Source organism: Salmo salar, chromosome 12 (assembly GCF_965601325.2).
Source record: "Salmo salar chromosome 12, fSalSal1, whole genome shotgun sequence".
Taxonomy (NCBI): Eukaryota; Metazoa; Chordata; class Actinopteri; order Salmoniformes; family Salmonidae; genus Salmo; species Salmo salar.
In genome coordinates this window covers 90,732,808-90,750,384 of record NC_138302.1, presented here as the reverse complement: position 1 = coordinate 90,750,384, position 17,577 = coordinate 90,732,808, and the positions used below count along the sequence as shown (strand labels likewise).

The window sequence follows — 17,577 nt, the reverse complement described above, 5'->3', positions numbered from 1 at the left end:
ACAGCAACCCAACATGACAAAACAACATGGCAGCAACACAACATGACAACAACACAACATGACAACAACACAACATGACAATAACACAACATGACAGCAACACAACATGACAGTAACACAACATGACAGAAACACAACATCACAACATGGCAGCAACACAACATGACAACAGCACAACATGACAGTAACACAACACGACAGCAACACAACACAACATCAATACAACATCAACACAACATGACAACAACACAACAACACAACATGACAGTAACACAACATGACAGCAACACAACATGGCAGCAACACAACATGACAACAACACAACATGACAGCAACACAACATGACAACAATAGCAACACAACACAACATGACAACAACACAACATGACATCAACACAACATGACAACAACACAACCTGGCAGCAACACATGACAACAACTCAACATGACAACAACACAACCTGGCAGCAACACAACATGACAACAACTCCATGACCTTCAATGTCAACAACTCCCTTGAAGGAGTGGTATGCTCAATGATTCTCAATATAACCCACCCACCTCCCTCCCTCCTTACCTCCCTCTAGTTCACTCAGTATGCAACCTGCACACGCACCCTCACGCTACCACTACAAATAAATGTGACCAGGAGACCAACACCAGTTAGAGCTACTCTCTATCTCCTCCTGCTGCTCGTTGGAGACCAACACCAGTTAGAGCTACTCTCTATCTCCTCCTGCTGCTCGTTGGAGACCAACACCAGTTAGAGCTACTCTCTATCTCCTCCTGCTGCTCGTTGGAGACCAACACCAGTTAGAGCTACTCTCTATCTCCTCCTGCTGCTCGTTGGAGACCAACACCAGTTAGAGCTACTCTCTATCTCCTCCTGCTGCTCGTTGGAGACCAACACCAGTTAGAGCTACTCTCTATCTCCTCCTGCTGCTCGTTGGAGACCAACACCAGTTAGAGCTACTCTCTATCTCCTCCTGCTGCTCGTTGGAGACCAACACCAGTTAGAGCTACTCTCTATCTCCTCCTGCTGCTCGTTGGAGACCAACACCAGTTAGAGCTACTCTCTATCTCCTCCTGCTGCTCGTTGGAGACCAACACCAGTTAGAGCTACTCTCTATCTCCTCCTGCTGCTCGTTGGAGACCAACACCAGTTAGAGCTACTCTCTATCTCCTCCTGCTGCTCGTTGGAGACCAACACCAGTTAGAGCTACTCTCTATCTCCTCCTGCTGCTCGTTGGAGACCAACACCAGTTAGAGCTACTCTCTATCTCCTCCTGCTGCTCGTTGGAGACCAACACCAGTTAGAGCTACTCTCTATCTCCTCCTGCTGCTCGTTGGAGACCAACACCAGTTAGAGCTACTCTCTATCTCCTCCTGCTGCTCATTTACTTTTTATTCAACCTGGAAAACAAAACCCTGTCTACTTTGCATACAGCTTAACAACTCTGCTTTGTCTGCCAATTTCCTTTTTAATAACATTACAAACACATTAAGAGAATGAGTTGATTCTTAAAGGTCGGATCACAGAGATGACTGGGTGTTTACCCTGATGCAATCACAGTGGCAGTTAGATTGATTGGTGGCTTGTCTGTCTCATATCAGGTTTAATCAGGAGTGTGTTAAACCTCTGGCCAGCCTCCCATTAGACTGATGTATGATGGTATTGTGTACTGATTGACGGTAACAGAGGAGGTCTGTGTCTAGATTCTCATCTCCTCTACTGCTCTCATCTCCTCTCCCATCTGCTGATGTGTGAAACCTGACATAACACTCAACTCTAGACTAGACTACTAGACTAAACTCAACTCCATGGTGACCGAACAGGCTCCCATTAGCATCGATGGGGCTGTAGTGAAATAGTTTGAGAATTTCAAGTTTCTTGGTGTCCACATCACCAACAAACTATCATGATCCAAACACACCAAGACAATTGTGAAGAGGGCACGACAACACCTTTTCCCCCCAGGAGACTGAAAAGATTTGGCATGGGTCCCTAGATCCTCAAAAAGTTCTACAGGTGCACCATCGAGAGCATCTTGACTGGGTGCATCACCGCCTGGTATGGTAACTGCTCGGCATCTGTAAGGTGCAACAGAGGGTAGTGCGTATGGCCCAGTACATCACTGGGGCCAAGCTTCCTGCCATCCAGGACCTATATACTAGGCGGTGTCAGAGGAAAGTCCAAAACATTGTCGAAGACTCCAGTCACCCAAGTCATAGACTGTTTTCTCTGCTACCGCACGGCAAGCTGTACCGGATCGCGAAGTCTGTGACCAAAAGGCTCCTAAACAGCTTCTACCTCAAAGCCATTGGACTGCTGTACAGTTAATTAAATGGCTACCCCCCTTTTTTTATTGACCCCCCTGGCTCTATGCACAATCACTGGACTCTACCCACACATACACACTACACTGACACTTCAACACACACAGACAAACAGACTCACACACTATATATGCTGACATGCACAAAACACACATGCATATTGACGCCACTCACACATAGACACACTTTCTCACTCTTCACATACGCTGCTGCTACTCTGTTTATTATCTATGCTGATTGCCTTGTCACTTTTACCACTACCGACATATCACCTCAATTACCTCAAATACCTCGTACCCCTGCACATTGACTAGGTACCGGTACTCCTTGTATATAGTCTCGTTATTGTTATTTTATTGTGTTACTATTTTCTTTTTTTATTTGCAAATTGTTCTTTTTAACTCTACATTGTTGGGAAAGAGCTCGTAAGTAAGCATTTCACGGTAAAGTCTACACCTGTTGTATTCGGCGCATGTGACAAATACATTTGATTTAGATTTTCGATTTGAGCGGCTGATCTCATTTTAACTCCCATTGACAGCTCTGGGAATTCTACCCATCATGGATTGCAGCTCAAATTACCCATTTTGCTTTCCATAATGCTTAAAATGTCATGCATAAAAACCAATGATGTGTATAAACCGTGGATGACTGACAGGGGGCGCTGTATTGAAGCCACTGTGCAGCCATCTTGGTAAAAAATTATTTGGAAGCTATGAAAATGAATTCATTAATGTCTACATACATTTTTTACATGTTTGATCTATTACAGACACTTGCATACTTTTAAATTATATTATGTGAGCTAAACATAATATGAAAATATGTAGAAACATTTTTCTTAAAGTATATTTTTTTGTTAGGGTACTAATGTTACTATCCCCACAACAACAACAAAATACTTAAATACATGTATTTTTGTCCTTGGAAACATTTAATTGAAATACTGTAGAATTCCATTCATTCCTGTGGAGTACTGTTCCTACTGAGGAGTGCCAATATGGCCGACCGGTGGCTTCAAAGACTTTCAATGGCCAATACATAGCGTCAGCAATCCAGGGTTTATATACATCATTGGTAAAAACCCTTTGAAGTGATGTGTGTTGCCATAGAAATGTTCCCTTTGAGAAAAGTTGAGAGAGAGAGACGTATCATACACAAACACAGAACACATGGACTCTGTGGTCGTGCATGAACCAAACAGAACCAATCCAGAATCACTGTTGTGCTAAAACACAACAACAGACAACAGCTGTGGTGTATCTGCTTGAGTGCCTCTGCTTGGATGTGTGTGTGTGTGTGTGTGTGTGTGTGTGTGTGTGTGTGTGTGTGTGTGTGTGTGTGTGTGTGTGTGTGTGTGTGTGTGTGTGTGTGTGTGTGTGTGTGTGTGTGTGTGTCGCCCCTCATCATCATCATCATCATCCTGTGTGTGTGGTCCTCACAGCTACCTGAACGAAATGGAGAGGATAGCCAAATCAGACTACATCCCCACACAGCAGGACGTGCTGCGGACCAGAGTGAAGACCACCGGCATCGTGGAGACACACTTCACCTTCAAGGACCTGCACTTCAAGTAAGGGCTCTTAGAACAAACCTGAAACCTGAGTAGTGTCAGTCTCTATATCTGGATGACTTTGTGTATTGGGACAGGGGCAAACATTACATTGAGAAAACAAAATGTATCCAGTGCACAAATATAGAGAGACCTGGTCTATTCCCTCTGTCCCCTTGTTTTTAACTTGCTGTGGATGAAAAAAGGTTCCAAAAGGGTTCTTTGGCTGTCCCCATAGGATAACTATTTTTTGTTCCAGGTAGAACTATTTTGGGTTCCATGTAGAATCCTCTGTAGAAAGGGTTCTACATGGAACCCAAAAGGGTTCTACCTGCAACCAAAAAGGGTTCTTCAAAGGGTTCTCCTATGGCGACAGACGAAGAACCCTTTAAGGTACTAGATAGCACCTTTTTTTCTAAGAGCGTGTATGGTTTGTGTGTGTACTACATGTGCGTTTCTTATATGGCATGTGCATATGGCTGACCAGGAAGTGTTGTGAGACACCCTCTACCTCCTGGCTGTGAGCAGCCTGAGGCAGATGTAACACTGTTTATCAAGTACATCTGATACAATGGGAGATCTGTTCAAGCTTCAGTGCTTTTAACAGCCAGATAGACGATGGGAAACATGGTGATAAATCGGACCATTCCTGTCTGCCTGTTTGTGTGTCTGCCTCTGCCTGTCTCTGCCTGCCTGCCTGCCTGTCCGTCTGTCTGTCTGAGTGGTCTGACATGAGTCCACAGTGACCAAGTTCCAGATAAACTCAGAGCGCTGCGCTGCGCGAGGCTGACATTTACCTTCCGTCACAGCCTCACAGACACGTTGTCTGGGATGAACATTACATGGAGACAATTGATAAGAAAAGAGTCACCTCTTTATATCTCTGTCCTGTTGGCTGTAGCTATGGAAACTCATCTCCAGGAAAATAACAACAGAATGAATGAATGGCATAGAAATGACAACTGAGACATTTGGTTGAGGGAGAGATAGTGAAAAGAAGACATACTAAAATAGTGTTTGTTTATTTTGTGTTACTTTCTCCATATTCTCTAGTAATGTTTCTGTCATTAGAGCTTGTGTGTTGTTCTCCTCACAAAGAGAAGAGCAGGAAGCCACTGAAGCTGCTGTGATTATCGCGATCACCATAGACCCGATTGCCTGACCCGGATGCCTGGTGGGAGACGCATGTAGACCAAGTCCCCGTTCTCCAGCTCCAAAGTCACTGCATTGGTTAGATACTGAAAGCCTCCATGGCTATTGGTCTGACCACATTAGACACTGGTCATTCTTATACAAGAATGCACTCACCAGTGCTACAGTGTTAAAATTCATCAATGTGAATCTGAAGTAGTCAATACAACAGGTAGAGCAGTAAAATAACAATAGCGAGGCTATATACAGGGGGCTACGAGTACAGAGTCAATGTGCAGGGGCACTGGTTAGTCGAGGTAATATGTACATGTAGGTAGAGTTATTAAAGTGACTATGCATAGATAATAACAGAGAGTAGCAGCAGCGTAAAGGGAGCAATGCAACATTGCGGGGGGGGGGGGGGGGCAATGCAAATAGTCTGTCTAGTACACTCCTCTCACTGGGACTGTGAAGATCCCAGTAGTAGGGCTGTAGGCTTGCCCAATGTTTGTGATTTCATTGTGTAGACCAGTGAGATTTCAGTATTGAAGGGTCCATGGTGATTATTTAAAGCAGCAGAGAACGCTACCTTAGTTCGACCTGCATTCTCTCTCCTCAGTTCCACCAGCTCTTTCTCATTGGCACTGAGTCTGGGTCCCATGGTGGACATGTCTGCGGTTTGGGCAGTGATCTTGTTCTCCAGTTCCTTTACTTTGTCCTTGTATAAATGCAGTTCAGTCTTAATGATGCTCCACTCTCTGGTCCATCACCTCTGTCTTCAGCTCCTCCACCTGTCTCTCACTGGCTGTCACTTTGGCTGCCATGTTCCTAAGCTCCACAATCATGTCTATCAGCAGTCTCCACTCACCGGAGATGTCAGTGCTTTTGTCCGTTTATATTTTTTACATTACTGTCCATGCTCTCTCCTCATTTGCTGTGACCCTGTTCAAATCAAATGTATTTATATAGCCCTTCTTACATCAGCTGATATCTCAAAGTGCTGTACAGAAACCCAGCCTAAAACCCCAAACAGCAAGCAATGCAGGTGTAGAAGCACGTTAAGTAATATTGTTCTCTATGACCCATCCACTCTCTCCCTGAGTCCATTCCCCACAGAGGCAGAACAGCAACAGCTGCATTACAGCACACTACCCATTCTGAAATGAATACCTCAAACTAATGAAGCATACTGGACACAGTCCCTTTAAATACACACTGGTCTTGGTGAACCTGTACATGGGAAATACACACTCGTTCACAATGGAAATTTCAAGAACATTGCCAAAGACTGTGGATGATAACAAAATACGGGTACAGATTATTCCATGCCAAATTATTGACATTTGGGTTGTTGACAGAGTCATGGGACAGTCAAACCTGTCACTCAGTTCTAAACTAGGTCATCTTAATCTTGTATGTCTGAGCCTGTGAAAGCCCAGTTTGTTGCAGGTTGAAGCTCTATGCGGAATAGTGGGTCAGCTCGATAGAATCTACCTTCACATCAATGTCCATTAACGTGTGATAGAAAGGCTGTGTTGTTCGCACTAATCACAGCTCAAGCAGGGGTATGACCTCAGCGCCTGCCTTCCCTAATAACCAATGTCACCTCATCTGTGTGGTGGGCTCACGTGGTAGAGCCTCGTCATCTCTCTCCCAGTTCCTTTACCCAGTTCTTCTGGTAGACACCTGGTGTAACAGTCTAATGTGTCTCCAGTGTTCAAGCGTCTGAACACTCAGAGTAGAAGTCAAGCATCTCAGAGTAGAAGTGCTGATTTAGAAGCAGTTTTCCCTTTCAGATCAAAATGAATGTGATTGCATGGACAGAGGGGAACCTGATCCTAGATCAGCACTCCTACCTTGAGACGCTTGATACATATGGCCCCTGAGGGCTTCCTGTAGCAGTGTTGACCCTGTAGTCTTTTATCACGGTCCAGCGTATCTAATGGATCTCTGTCTGTCTCTCTCCCCAGCTGCCTTTGTACTCAGAACAACCTCATGAAATGTTAATGCATAGCCTGAGATGGAATGTCACCCTCACTTTCTCTATATCTTTCATCCCCTTATCACACTTTTTCTTCTCTACTTCTCTCCTCTCTGTACTTCACCTTGTCTTTTCTCTCTTTCTTTTTCGGTGTTACTACCTTCATGTCTCTCTCCATCCTCTCTCCCTCTTTACCCTCATCCATCTCTCCATCCTCTCTCTCCCTCTTTCTCCTCATACATCTCTCAACCTATCTCTCCCTCTCTCTCTTTCTCCTCATCCATCTCTCAACCTCTCTCTCCCGCTTTACCCTCATCCCTCTCTCATTCCTCTCTCTCTCTTTACCCTCATACATATCTCCACCTCTCTCTCCCGCTCTCTCTCTCTCTTTCCACTCATCCCTCTCTCCACCTCTCTCCTACAGGATGTTTGACGTGGGCGGCCAGCGCTCAGAGAGGAAGAAATGGATCCACTGCTTTGAAGGAGTCACAGCCATCATCTTCTGTGTGGCGCTGAGTGCTTATGACCTGGTGCTGGCTGAGGATGAGGAGATGGTGAGGAGGAAGAGTCACCTATCTTATCCACACCTTGGAAATAGACAATATTTCTGTGATGCACACATTATCAACTGGTCATACGTATACTTGTCATCTGGTAACAAAACATCCATATACTTTACATATTATCAAGCAAATATTACTTCTCTACATTTTGTTTAACAAGATATGTGCACTGGAATAGGCTATTAGATTAGATATATTTTATTATATAGGGGTGTACGTGATATACTGCACACACTGCTTACTGAAGTGTGGGTTGATAACTTAACCTGTGGACTGGTTCAAGCTGCTTAGATATCATCTAATTTCTGTGCAACGAGCCATTTGTTTTCCTCACTGTGGTGTCAAGCACCCAATCAATGCACCACTTATGTAAGTACAGGACAAATACTTGATGGGAGGAACCATCCTACCTCACAGACACTGCATTTTGTGAGAGAGTGTAACAACTTTATCCCACATTAATTCAATAGTCTTGTTGATATGTTATAGCTCACAAATTCTTAGGAGCAAATAGGCCGTTGGTTTACTTCTATGGATGTTCACTGTTTTACTTCCTTTCAGTGAGTCCTTTTTTTATACAGCACATGAATCTATTTTTAACAGTCTGCTTGAACAATATGTTTCCTCTCACCATCCCCCTCACACCACACAGACACACTCTCAGCTTCTCCATCTATCTCCACTACTGCAGTGAGAAAGAAGAAAGCATAGACATTCACAAAAGACATACTGTACCACTACCCTATACAGCTAGATTTAAAATGAGGCATTACTGTCCCCTTGTGGCAACCTCTATGTTTTATCCTTTAGTTCATGTCTTTGGATGTGACGTCACCATGTTTAACCTTTATTTAACTAGGCAAGTCAGTTAAGAACAAATTATTATTTTACAATGAAGGCCTACCCCGGCCAAACTCTCCCCTAACCCGGACCACTCTTGGCAAATTGTGCGCTGCCCTATGGGATGTATTTATACAATGGGTGGGTCTAATCCTGAATGCTGATTGGTTAAAATCACATTCCAGCCAGTGTCTATTCCACAAGTTACCACCGGCTAAATCTATGATGTTAAAATGCCTATTTACTCTGTTCCATGTGACTGCGCAATCCACTCTCATCAGCCCAGCCAGGCAATTTAGGAATGAATGGAATTCTACAGTATTTGAATTAAATGTTTCAAGGTCAAAATTACAAGATTTAGGTATTTTATTGTTGTAGTGTGGACAGTAAATATTTGTAATCAAAATACTTTAAGGAAAATGCTGGTGGGAGACGCATTGTATGTTTAGATCACATAATATTAATTAAAAGTATGTGTTAAGGTGTCTGTAATAGAATACATGTGGCAAAAAGTTATGTAAATGCTTTCTATAGCTTCCTAAATATTTGTTTTACTCTTGTGGGGGAGTGCCAAGATGGAGGCACAGTGGCTTCAACACAATGCACCTTATCAGTCATCTAGTGTATATATACAGTTGAAGTCGGAAGTTTACATATACTTAGGTTGGAGTCATTAAAACTCGTTTTTCAGCCCTCCACAAATTTCTTGTTAATAAACTATAGTTTTGGCAAGTCGGTTAGAACATCTACTTTGTACATGACACAAGTAATTGTTCCAACAATTGTTTACAGACAGATTATTTAACTTATAATCCACTGTATCACAATTCCAGTGGGTCAGAAGTTTACATACACTAAGGTGACTGTGCCTTTAAACAGCTTGGGAAATTCCAGAAAATGATGTCATGGCTTTAGAAGCTTCTGATAGATTAATTTACATAATTTGAGTCAATTGGAGGTGTACCTGTGGATGTATTTCAAGGCCTACCTTCAAACTTAGTGCCTCTTTGCTTGACATCATGGGGAAATCAAAAGAAATCAGCCAAGACCTCAGAAAGAAATTGTAGACCTCTACAAGTCTGGTTCATCCTTGGGAGCAATTTCCAAACGCCTGAAGGTACTACGTTCATCTCTACAAACAATAGTACGCAAGTATAAACACCATGGGACCACGCAGCCGTCATACCGCTCAGGAAGGAGACGCATTCTGTCTCTTAGAGATGAACGTACTTTAGTGCGAAAAAGGGGGAAGCTTGCAAGCCGAAGAACACCATCCCAACCATGAAGCACGGGGGTGGCAGCATCATGTTGTGGGGGTGCTTGCTGCAGGAGGGACTGGTGCACTTCACAAAATAGATGGCATCATGAGGGAAGAAAATTATGTGGATATATTGAAGCAACATCTCAAGACATCAGTCAGGAAGTTAAAGCTTGGTCGCAAATGGGTCTTCCAAATGGACAATGACACCAAGCATACTTCCAAAGTTGTGGCAAAATGCCTTAAGGACAACAAGGTCAAGGTAGGGGCCATCACAAAGCCCCGATCTTAATCCTATAGAAAGTTTGTGGGCAGAACTGAAAACGTTACAGTCCTACAGTCCTTCCCTGTGGCTCAGTTGGTAGAGCATGGTGTTTGCAATGCCAGCATGGTGTGTGCAACGCCAGGGTTGTGGGTTCGATTCCCACGGGGGGCCAGTACAAAAAAAAAAAATGGATGAAATGTATGCATTCACTATTGTAAGTCGCTCTGGATAAGAGCGTCAGCTAAATGACTAAAATGTAAATGTAAAAAGCGTGTGTGAGCAAGGAGGCCTACAAACCTGACTCAGTTACACCAGCTCTGTCAGGAGGAATGTACCAAAATTCACCCAAGTTATTGTGGGAAGCTTGTAGAAGGCTACCCGAAACGTTTGTCCCAAGTTAAACAATTTAAAGGAAATGCTACCAAATACTATTTGAGTGTATGTAAACTTCTGACCCACTGGGAATGTGATGATAGAAATACAAGCTGAAATAAATCATTCTCTCTACTATTATTATTACTAGGATTAAATGTCAGGAGTTGTGAAACACTTAAATGTATTTGGCTAAGGTATATGTAAACTTCCGACTTCAACTGTAAATAATTGTACGTGACCCAGTATTTCTCCCCATCTATCTGTCTACCAGAACCGGATGCATGAGAGCATGAAGCTGTTTGATTCCATATGCAACAATAAGTGGTTCACAGAGACCTCCATCATCCTCTTCCTCAACAAGAAGGATCTGTTTGAGGAGAAGATTACACGCAGCCCCCTGGCTATCTGCTACCCCGAGTACACAGGTAGAGAAGCCTTCCAATGTGTCTGTAGGACTGTAACGTACAGCAGGTTGTAGTACAGTCTGACAGAGAAATAGTGTAGTTGTGATTGTTGAGGCTATAGCTATTTCAGCAGCAGTAGTAGCTCTGGCAGCAGCAAATTGAAACAGTGGCATAATATTGGGGGCAGAGTTTGGGGTGCCTTGTGAGAATTCGTCAGCGAGTGGGTAACCCGCATCTACCATCCGTTCTATTGGCCAACTTGCAATCCCTGGGAGCCTGGGAGAATATGGGAGAATACTGGATGAGCTCCGTTCGAGACTATCCTACCGATGGGACATTTAAAAACTGTAATATCTTATGTTTCACTGAGTCGTGGCTGAAAGATGACACGGATAATATACAGTTGGCTGGGTTTTCCAGTGCATCGGCAGGACAGAACTGCTACGTCCGGTAGGACGAGGGGTGGTGGTGTGTGTCTATTTGTCAATAACAGCTGGTGCACGATGTCTAATATTAAGGAAGTCTCGAGGTATTACTTGCCTGAGGTAGAGTACCTCATGATAAGCAGTAGACCGCACTATCTACCAAGAGAGTTTTCATCTATCTTATTCGTAGCTGTCTATTTACCACCACAAACCGATGCTGGCACTAAGACCGCACTCAGCGAGCTGTATAAGGCCATAAGCAAACATGGAAATGCTCCTCCAGAAGCGGCGCTCCTAGTGGCCGGGGACTTTAATGCAGGAAAACTTAAATCCCTTTTACCTCATTTCTACCAGCATGTCACATGTGCAAACAGAGGGAAAAAAACTCTAGACTACTTTTACTCAACACACAGAGATGCATACAAAATCTCTCCCTCGCCCTCCATTTGGAAAATCTGACCATAATTCTATCCTCCTGATTCCTGCTTACAACCAAAAACTAAAGCAGGAAGTACCAGTAACTCACTCAATACGGAAGTGGTCAGATGACGTGGATGCTACGCTACAGGGCTGTTTTGCTAGCACAGACTGGAATATGTTCCAGGATTCAGCCAATGGCATTGAGGAGTATACCACCTCAGTCACCGGTTTCATCAATAAGTGCATTGACGACATTGTCCCCACAGGGACTGTACGTACATATCCCAACCAGAAGCCATGGATTACAGGCAACATCCACACCGAGCTAAAGGCTAGAGCTGCCGCTTTCAAGGAGCTGGACACTAATCCGGACGCTTATAAGAAATCCTGCTATGCCCTCAGATGAACCATCAAACAGGCAAAGCATCAATACAGGACTAAGATTGAATCCTACTACACCGGCTCTGATGCTCGTCAGATGTGGCAGGGCTTGAAAACTATTACGGACTACAAAGGGAAACCCAGCCACGAGCTGCCCAGTGACACGAGCCTAGCATACGGGCTAAAAGCATTTAATGCTCACTTCGAGGCAAGCTACACTGAAGCATGCATGAGAGCACCAGCTGTTCTGGACGACTGTGTGATCATGCTCTCCATAGCTGTTGTGAGCAAGACCTTTAAACAGGTCAACATTCACAGAGCCACGGGGCCAGATGGATTACCAGGATGTGTACTCAGAGCATGCGCGGACCAACTGCCAAGTGTCTTCACCGACATTTTCAACCTATCCCTGACCGAGTCTGTAATACCTAAATGTTTCAAGCAGACCACCATAATCCCTGTGCCCACGAAAGCGAAGGTAACCTGCCTAAATGACTACCTACCCGTAGCACTAATGTCGGTAGCCATGAAGTGCTTTGAAACGCTGGTCATGGCTCACATCAACACCCTCATCCCAGAAACCCTAGACCCACTCCAATTTGCATACTACCCCAACAGATCCACAGAAGACGCAATATCAATAGCACCCCACACTGCCCTTTCTCACTTGGACAAAAGGAACACCTATGTGAGAATGCTGTTCATTGACTACAGCTCAGCGTTCACCACCATAGTGCCCACAAAGCTCATCACTAAGCTAAGGACCCTGGGACTAAACACCTCCCTCTGTAACTGGATCCTGGACTTCCTTACTGGCTGCCCCAGGCGGTAAGGGTAACCAATAACACATCTGCCAAGCTGATCCTCAACACGGGACCCCTCAGGGGTCCGTGCTTAGTCCCCTCCTGTACTCCCTGTTCATCCACAACTGCGTGGCCATGCACGACTCCAACACCATCATTAACCTGTCTGGGCAAGGTGGGACGTTTGCGTCCCACCCTAGTCAACAGCCAGTGGAATCGCGTCGCGCGAAATACAAAACCTCATAAATGCTATAACTTCAATTTCTCAAACATATGACTATTTTACACCATTTTATAGATACACCTCTCCTGAATCGAACCACGTTGTCCGATTTCAAAAAGGCTTTACAGCAAAAGCAAAAGCAAAACATTAGATTATGTTAGGAGAGTACCTTGCCAGAAAAAATCACACTGCCATTTTCAAAGCAACTAGATGCATCACAAATATCCAAAACACAGCTAAATGCAGCACTAACCTTTGACAATCTTCATCAGATGACACTCCTAGGACATCATGTTACACAATACATGCATTTTTTGTTCGATAAAGTTCATATTTGTATATAAAAACAGCATTTTACATCGGCGCGTGACGTTCAGAAAATATTTTCCCTCAAATGCTTCCGGTGAATCAGCGCTACAATTTACAAAATTACTATTCGAAAACATTGTTAAAATATTATATTGTCATTCAAAGAATTATAGATTAACATCTCGTGAATGCAACCGCATTGCCAGATTTAAAAAGAACTTTACTGGGAAATCACACTTTGCAATAAATGACATGGTATGCTCAGAAAAATAGGCTAGGCGATACATGTTAGCGCCATCTTGGAACCATCTAAAATCAAAAATACTATCGTAAATATTCTCTTACCTATGATTATCTTCATCAGAAGGCACTTCCAGAAATCCCAGGTCCACAACAAATGTAGTTTTGTTCGAAAAAGTTAATAATTTATGTCCCAATAGTTCCTTCTTGTTAGCGCGTTCCGAAGGCTACTCATAATGTACTGAAGCGCGCGGGACTTGTCGTCACGAATGTGCAAAAAATATATATTTACGTTTGTTCAAACATGTCAAACGTTGTATAACGTAAATCTTTAGGGCCTTTTTCAACCAGAGCTTCAATAATATTCAAGGCGGACGATTGCATTGTCTTACTAAACGTTTCGGAACAAAAGGTTTCCCATGGGCGCCCACGTCATAGTAGTAATAGCCCTCCCTCTGTGACCAAATTCCCAAGCCTCTCTTTGGGTCAGTTTCTACCATAGAAGACTCAAACCACTTTGTAAAGACTGTCGACATCTAGTGGAAGCCTTAGGAAGTGCTAAATGATTAATAAGTCCCTGTGTGATTCAATGGCAAAGGTTTGAAGTGATTCCACACATCAGATTTCCATTTCCTGTTAGGATTTGTCTCAGGGTTTTGACTGCCATATGAGTTCTGTTATACTCACAGACACCATTCAAACAGTTTTAGAAACTTTAGAGTGGTTTCTATCCAAATCTACTAATTATATGCATATTCTAGTTACTGGGCAGGAGTAGTAACCAGATTAAATCGGGTACGTTTTTTTATCCGGCCATGCAAATACTGCCCCCTATCCCCAACAAGTTAAGTTTGCTGACGACTATAGTGGTAGGCCTGATCACCGACAGTGATGAGACAGCCTATAGGGAGGAGGTCAGAGACCTGGCAGTGTGGTGCCAGGACAACAACCTCTCCCTCAACGTGAGCAAGACAAAGGCGATGATTGTGGAATACAGAAAAAGGAGGGCCATTCACATTGATGGGTCTGTAGTGGAGCGAGTCGAGAGTTTCAAGTTCCTTGGTGTCCACATCACCAACAAACTATCATGCTCCAAACACACCAAGAAAGTCGTGAAGAGGGCATGACAACGCCTTTGCCCCCTCAGTAGACTGAAAAGATTTGACACGGGTTCCCAGATCCTCAAAAGGTTTTATAGCTGCACCATTGAGAGCATCCTGGCCGGTTGCATCACCGCCTGGTATGGCAACTGCTCGGCATCCGGCCATAGGGCAGTACAGAGGGTAGTGCGTACAGCCCAGTACATCACTGGAGCCAAGCTTCCTGCCATCCAGGACTTATATACTAGGCGGTGTCAGAGGAAGCACCAAAAAATTATCAAATAGACTGTTCTCTCTGCTATCGCATGGCAAACGGTACCGGAGTGCCAAATCCAAAAGGCTCCTTAACAGCTTCTACCCATAAGCCATAAGACTGCTGAACAGTTAATCAAATGGCCACCTGGACTATTTACATTGACACCCCCCCCCCCCCCCCACTAACCTGTACCCCTGCACATTGACTTGGTACCGGTACCCCCTGTATATAGTCTCGTTTTTGTTATTTTATTATGTAACTTTTTATTTTATTTTTTACTTTTGTGTATTTAGTAAATATTTTCTTAACCAACAATGCAGTTCAAGAAGTAGAGTTAAGGGCTTGTAAGTAAGCATTTCACGGTAAGGTCTACTACACCTGTTGTTTTCGACGCATTTGACAAATACAATTTGATTTGATTTGGATATTGAGCTTGCCAGTGACGATTTCCAAGAGATGTCAACTTAGAATTGATTAATAGTAGTTTATCAAGGAATCAATCCTTACATTGTAATGTCCAGCCACACATTATATGTTATACTGTTTGTTTTTTTGTTTACCATTTTAACCTCTCGCTACTCAGGAGCCAACAAATATGATGAGGCAGCCAGTTACATCCAGACCAAGTTTGAGGACCTGAACAAGAAGAAGGACACCAAGGAGATCTACACCCACTTCACCTGCGCCACTGACACAAAGAACGTCCAGTTTGTTTTCGACGCCGTCACCGACGTCATCATTAAGAACAACCTGAAGGACTGTGGTCTCTTTTAGAGGCAGGCCCAGAGGAGGCGGGCCAGAGGAGGAGCTAAGGTGAGCACAAAGATTATGGAAAACCAAACAGCTAATCCAATGTTAGTGATGTCTCTTTTGGTCACTAAATGGCCATGTTAAAATGATTTAATAGTCAATATGGTAATTAACTAGCGCCTTGTGTTCTGCGCAATTTTGTGACATAGCAAGATTTTATCCTGTATTTTAAGGATAGAGAATGCAATTGTCTGAAGATCTGCCAAAAAATAAAAGGGGACAGTTTTATGAAAAAGCTTTAAATAAAGGTTAAAATCCAGGCATACATGAGGTGTGATTTCTTTTCTGGTGGTTAGGTTGACTTGGCACTACAACATAGATGTGACACATTTTTAAAATCCATGCATGTCTTACCTGTAAAAATAGACAAACTGCACATCTCATCTTTAATTAACATCTGCTCAGCTATATGTCTGGGGTAGCTGACTTTTCCTACCTATGTCCTCCAGGAGTACAGCCCAGAGAGCCTGCTGCCTGGGGGATAGAGAGAGAGAGAGTGGGCAGACACCCCACCGTCACAGACACACTGTACTGGCACTTTTCTATATGGAAACAAACATAACAGACTGAGATGTTGGGGAAAAAGCCTTGCAGAATTATTCCAACAATCACTGATTCTCAACCGCCATGTCCTCCTCTCCCGCTTGTGGTTTTTGTGTTTTTGTTTATTTTCTTTGTATGTTAGATATTTAATTTGATAGGTGTCTCTTTTTTTATTGATATCTGGCAAGTCTAAATTTGATCTCAGATTTATAATTTTTCGCTTGTATCTTTATTGTTTATAACTATTATCAGAGGTTAGAAATGCATTCACTTTACTTTAACAGATGTCTGCATTTTATGAAACTTTAAATTGCATTAAGCTTATTTTTTACAGGGAAACAAGCATGGAGAGAGAACATAAATTGTGAGGAATTTTTGGGGGATAATGTTTACATAATGCCAACAGGGGTTGGGATCACTTTCATTTTAATTCCATTCAATTCAGAATGGAAACCAAATTCCAATTTCAAATTTTCTTCATTGAATAGCATTGAAGAGAATTGGAATTTCAATGTACTTCCTGAATTGACTGGAATTGAAATAAAATTGACCCCAACCATGATGCCAACATTCTTCGCTGTATAATATCGCTTATCGTTCTGCATGACTGTCCATAGATGATCATAGCTGTATTTCTGTAATTCTCACAAACAATGTAACATTCCTTTAGAAAATAATGACAAAAAGTTAAGAAAAAAGTATCAATTTTGAGGATAAAAGATTTTTAACCAATATTTAATATAGATGTGCTTTCCTAACATTATTTGTCTTTCTTTCCTTTTTTTCTGTTTAAATCCATGTCTTTTGCAGTATGTTTGTGCCTTGATATCTGTTCATACCTGTTACTTGTAGAGACTTGCTTTCTCCATAGTGTGAATTAGGGCTATTTCTACTCCCATACTATTCCCATGACTGATGAAGTGGTAAAATATAGATCACAATAATGGCACAGAAATTAACAATGATAGTCTTTTGGTAAATATTAAAATGGTTTAAATGTCCTACTATTGTTTAATTTAAATAAAGTTTTAATTTAAATAAAGTCAGTTTCCATCCTCCTGGCCTGTCTTTAGGGTAATATACTTTTGTACATATTCCACCGTAAAAATGCCATTTAACAGCTAATAACATTTTATTGGGGTCTTAAAGGTAAGTAGCACAGCCCTTAAGGTACAAATTGCACATCCTATTGTACATAAATGTAAATTGGACTGTACCGACCGTCCAAACAACACTTCATCCCCCATACAGTAATCCTATACTTGAGAAACTGACAAAGGAGGATGATGGGGGGGACCTTGTACATTCTAATGTGCAGCTATGTATATGATCTGCCTAAAGTAGGGAGCTATCTATACAGA

At 42.8% G+C, this 17,577-nt stretch overlaps 1 protein-coding gene across 2 annotated transcripts in view; it reads left to right on the top strand.

Annotated features, from left to right (window-relative positions):
- The window catches only part of gnai2b (guanine nucleotide binding protein (G protein), alpha inhibiting activity polypeptide 2b), a 94,808-nt gene extending 77,546 nt beyond the window's left edge, over window positions 1–17,262 (top strand). For both annotated transcript variants that reach the window (XM_014133883.3, XM_014133882.3), the window contains 5 exons: window positions 3,782–3,910; window positions 7,426–7,555; window positions 10,574–10,727; window positions 15,447–15,676; window positions 16,123–17,262. In XM_014133883.3, coding sequence (XP_013989358.1) covers window positions 3,782–3,910; window positions 7,426–7,555; window positions 10,574–10,727; window positions 15,447–15,637 — 604 coding nt within the window. In that variant the 3' untranslated portion in view covers window positions 15,638–15,676; window positions 16,123–17,262. The remainder of the gene's footprint in view (window positions 1–3,781; window positions 3,911–7,425; window positions 7,556–10,573; window positions 10,728–15,446; window positions 15,677–16,122) is intronic.
- The last annotated feature ends 315 nt before the right edge of the window (window positions 17,263–17,577 follow it).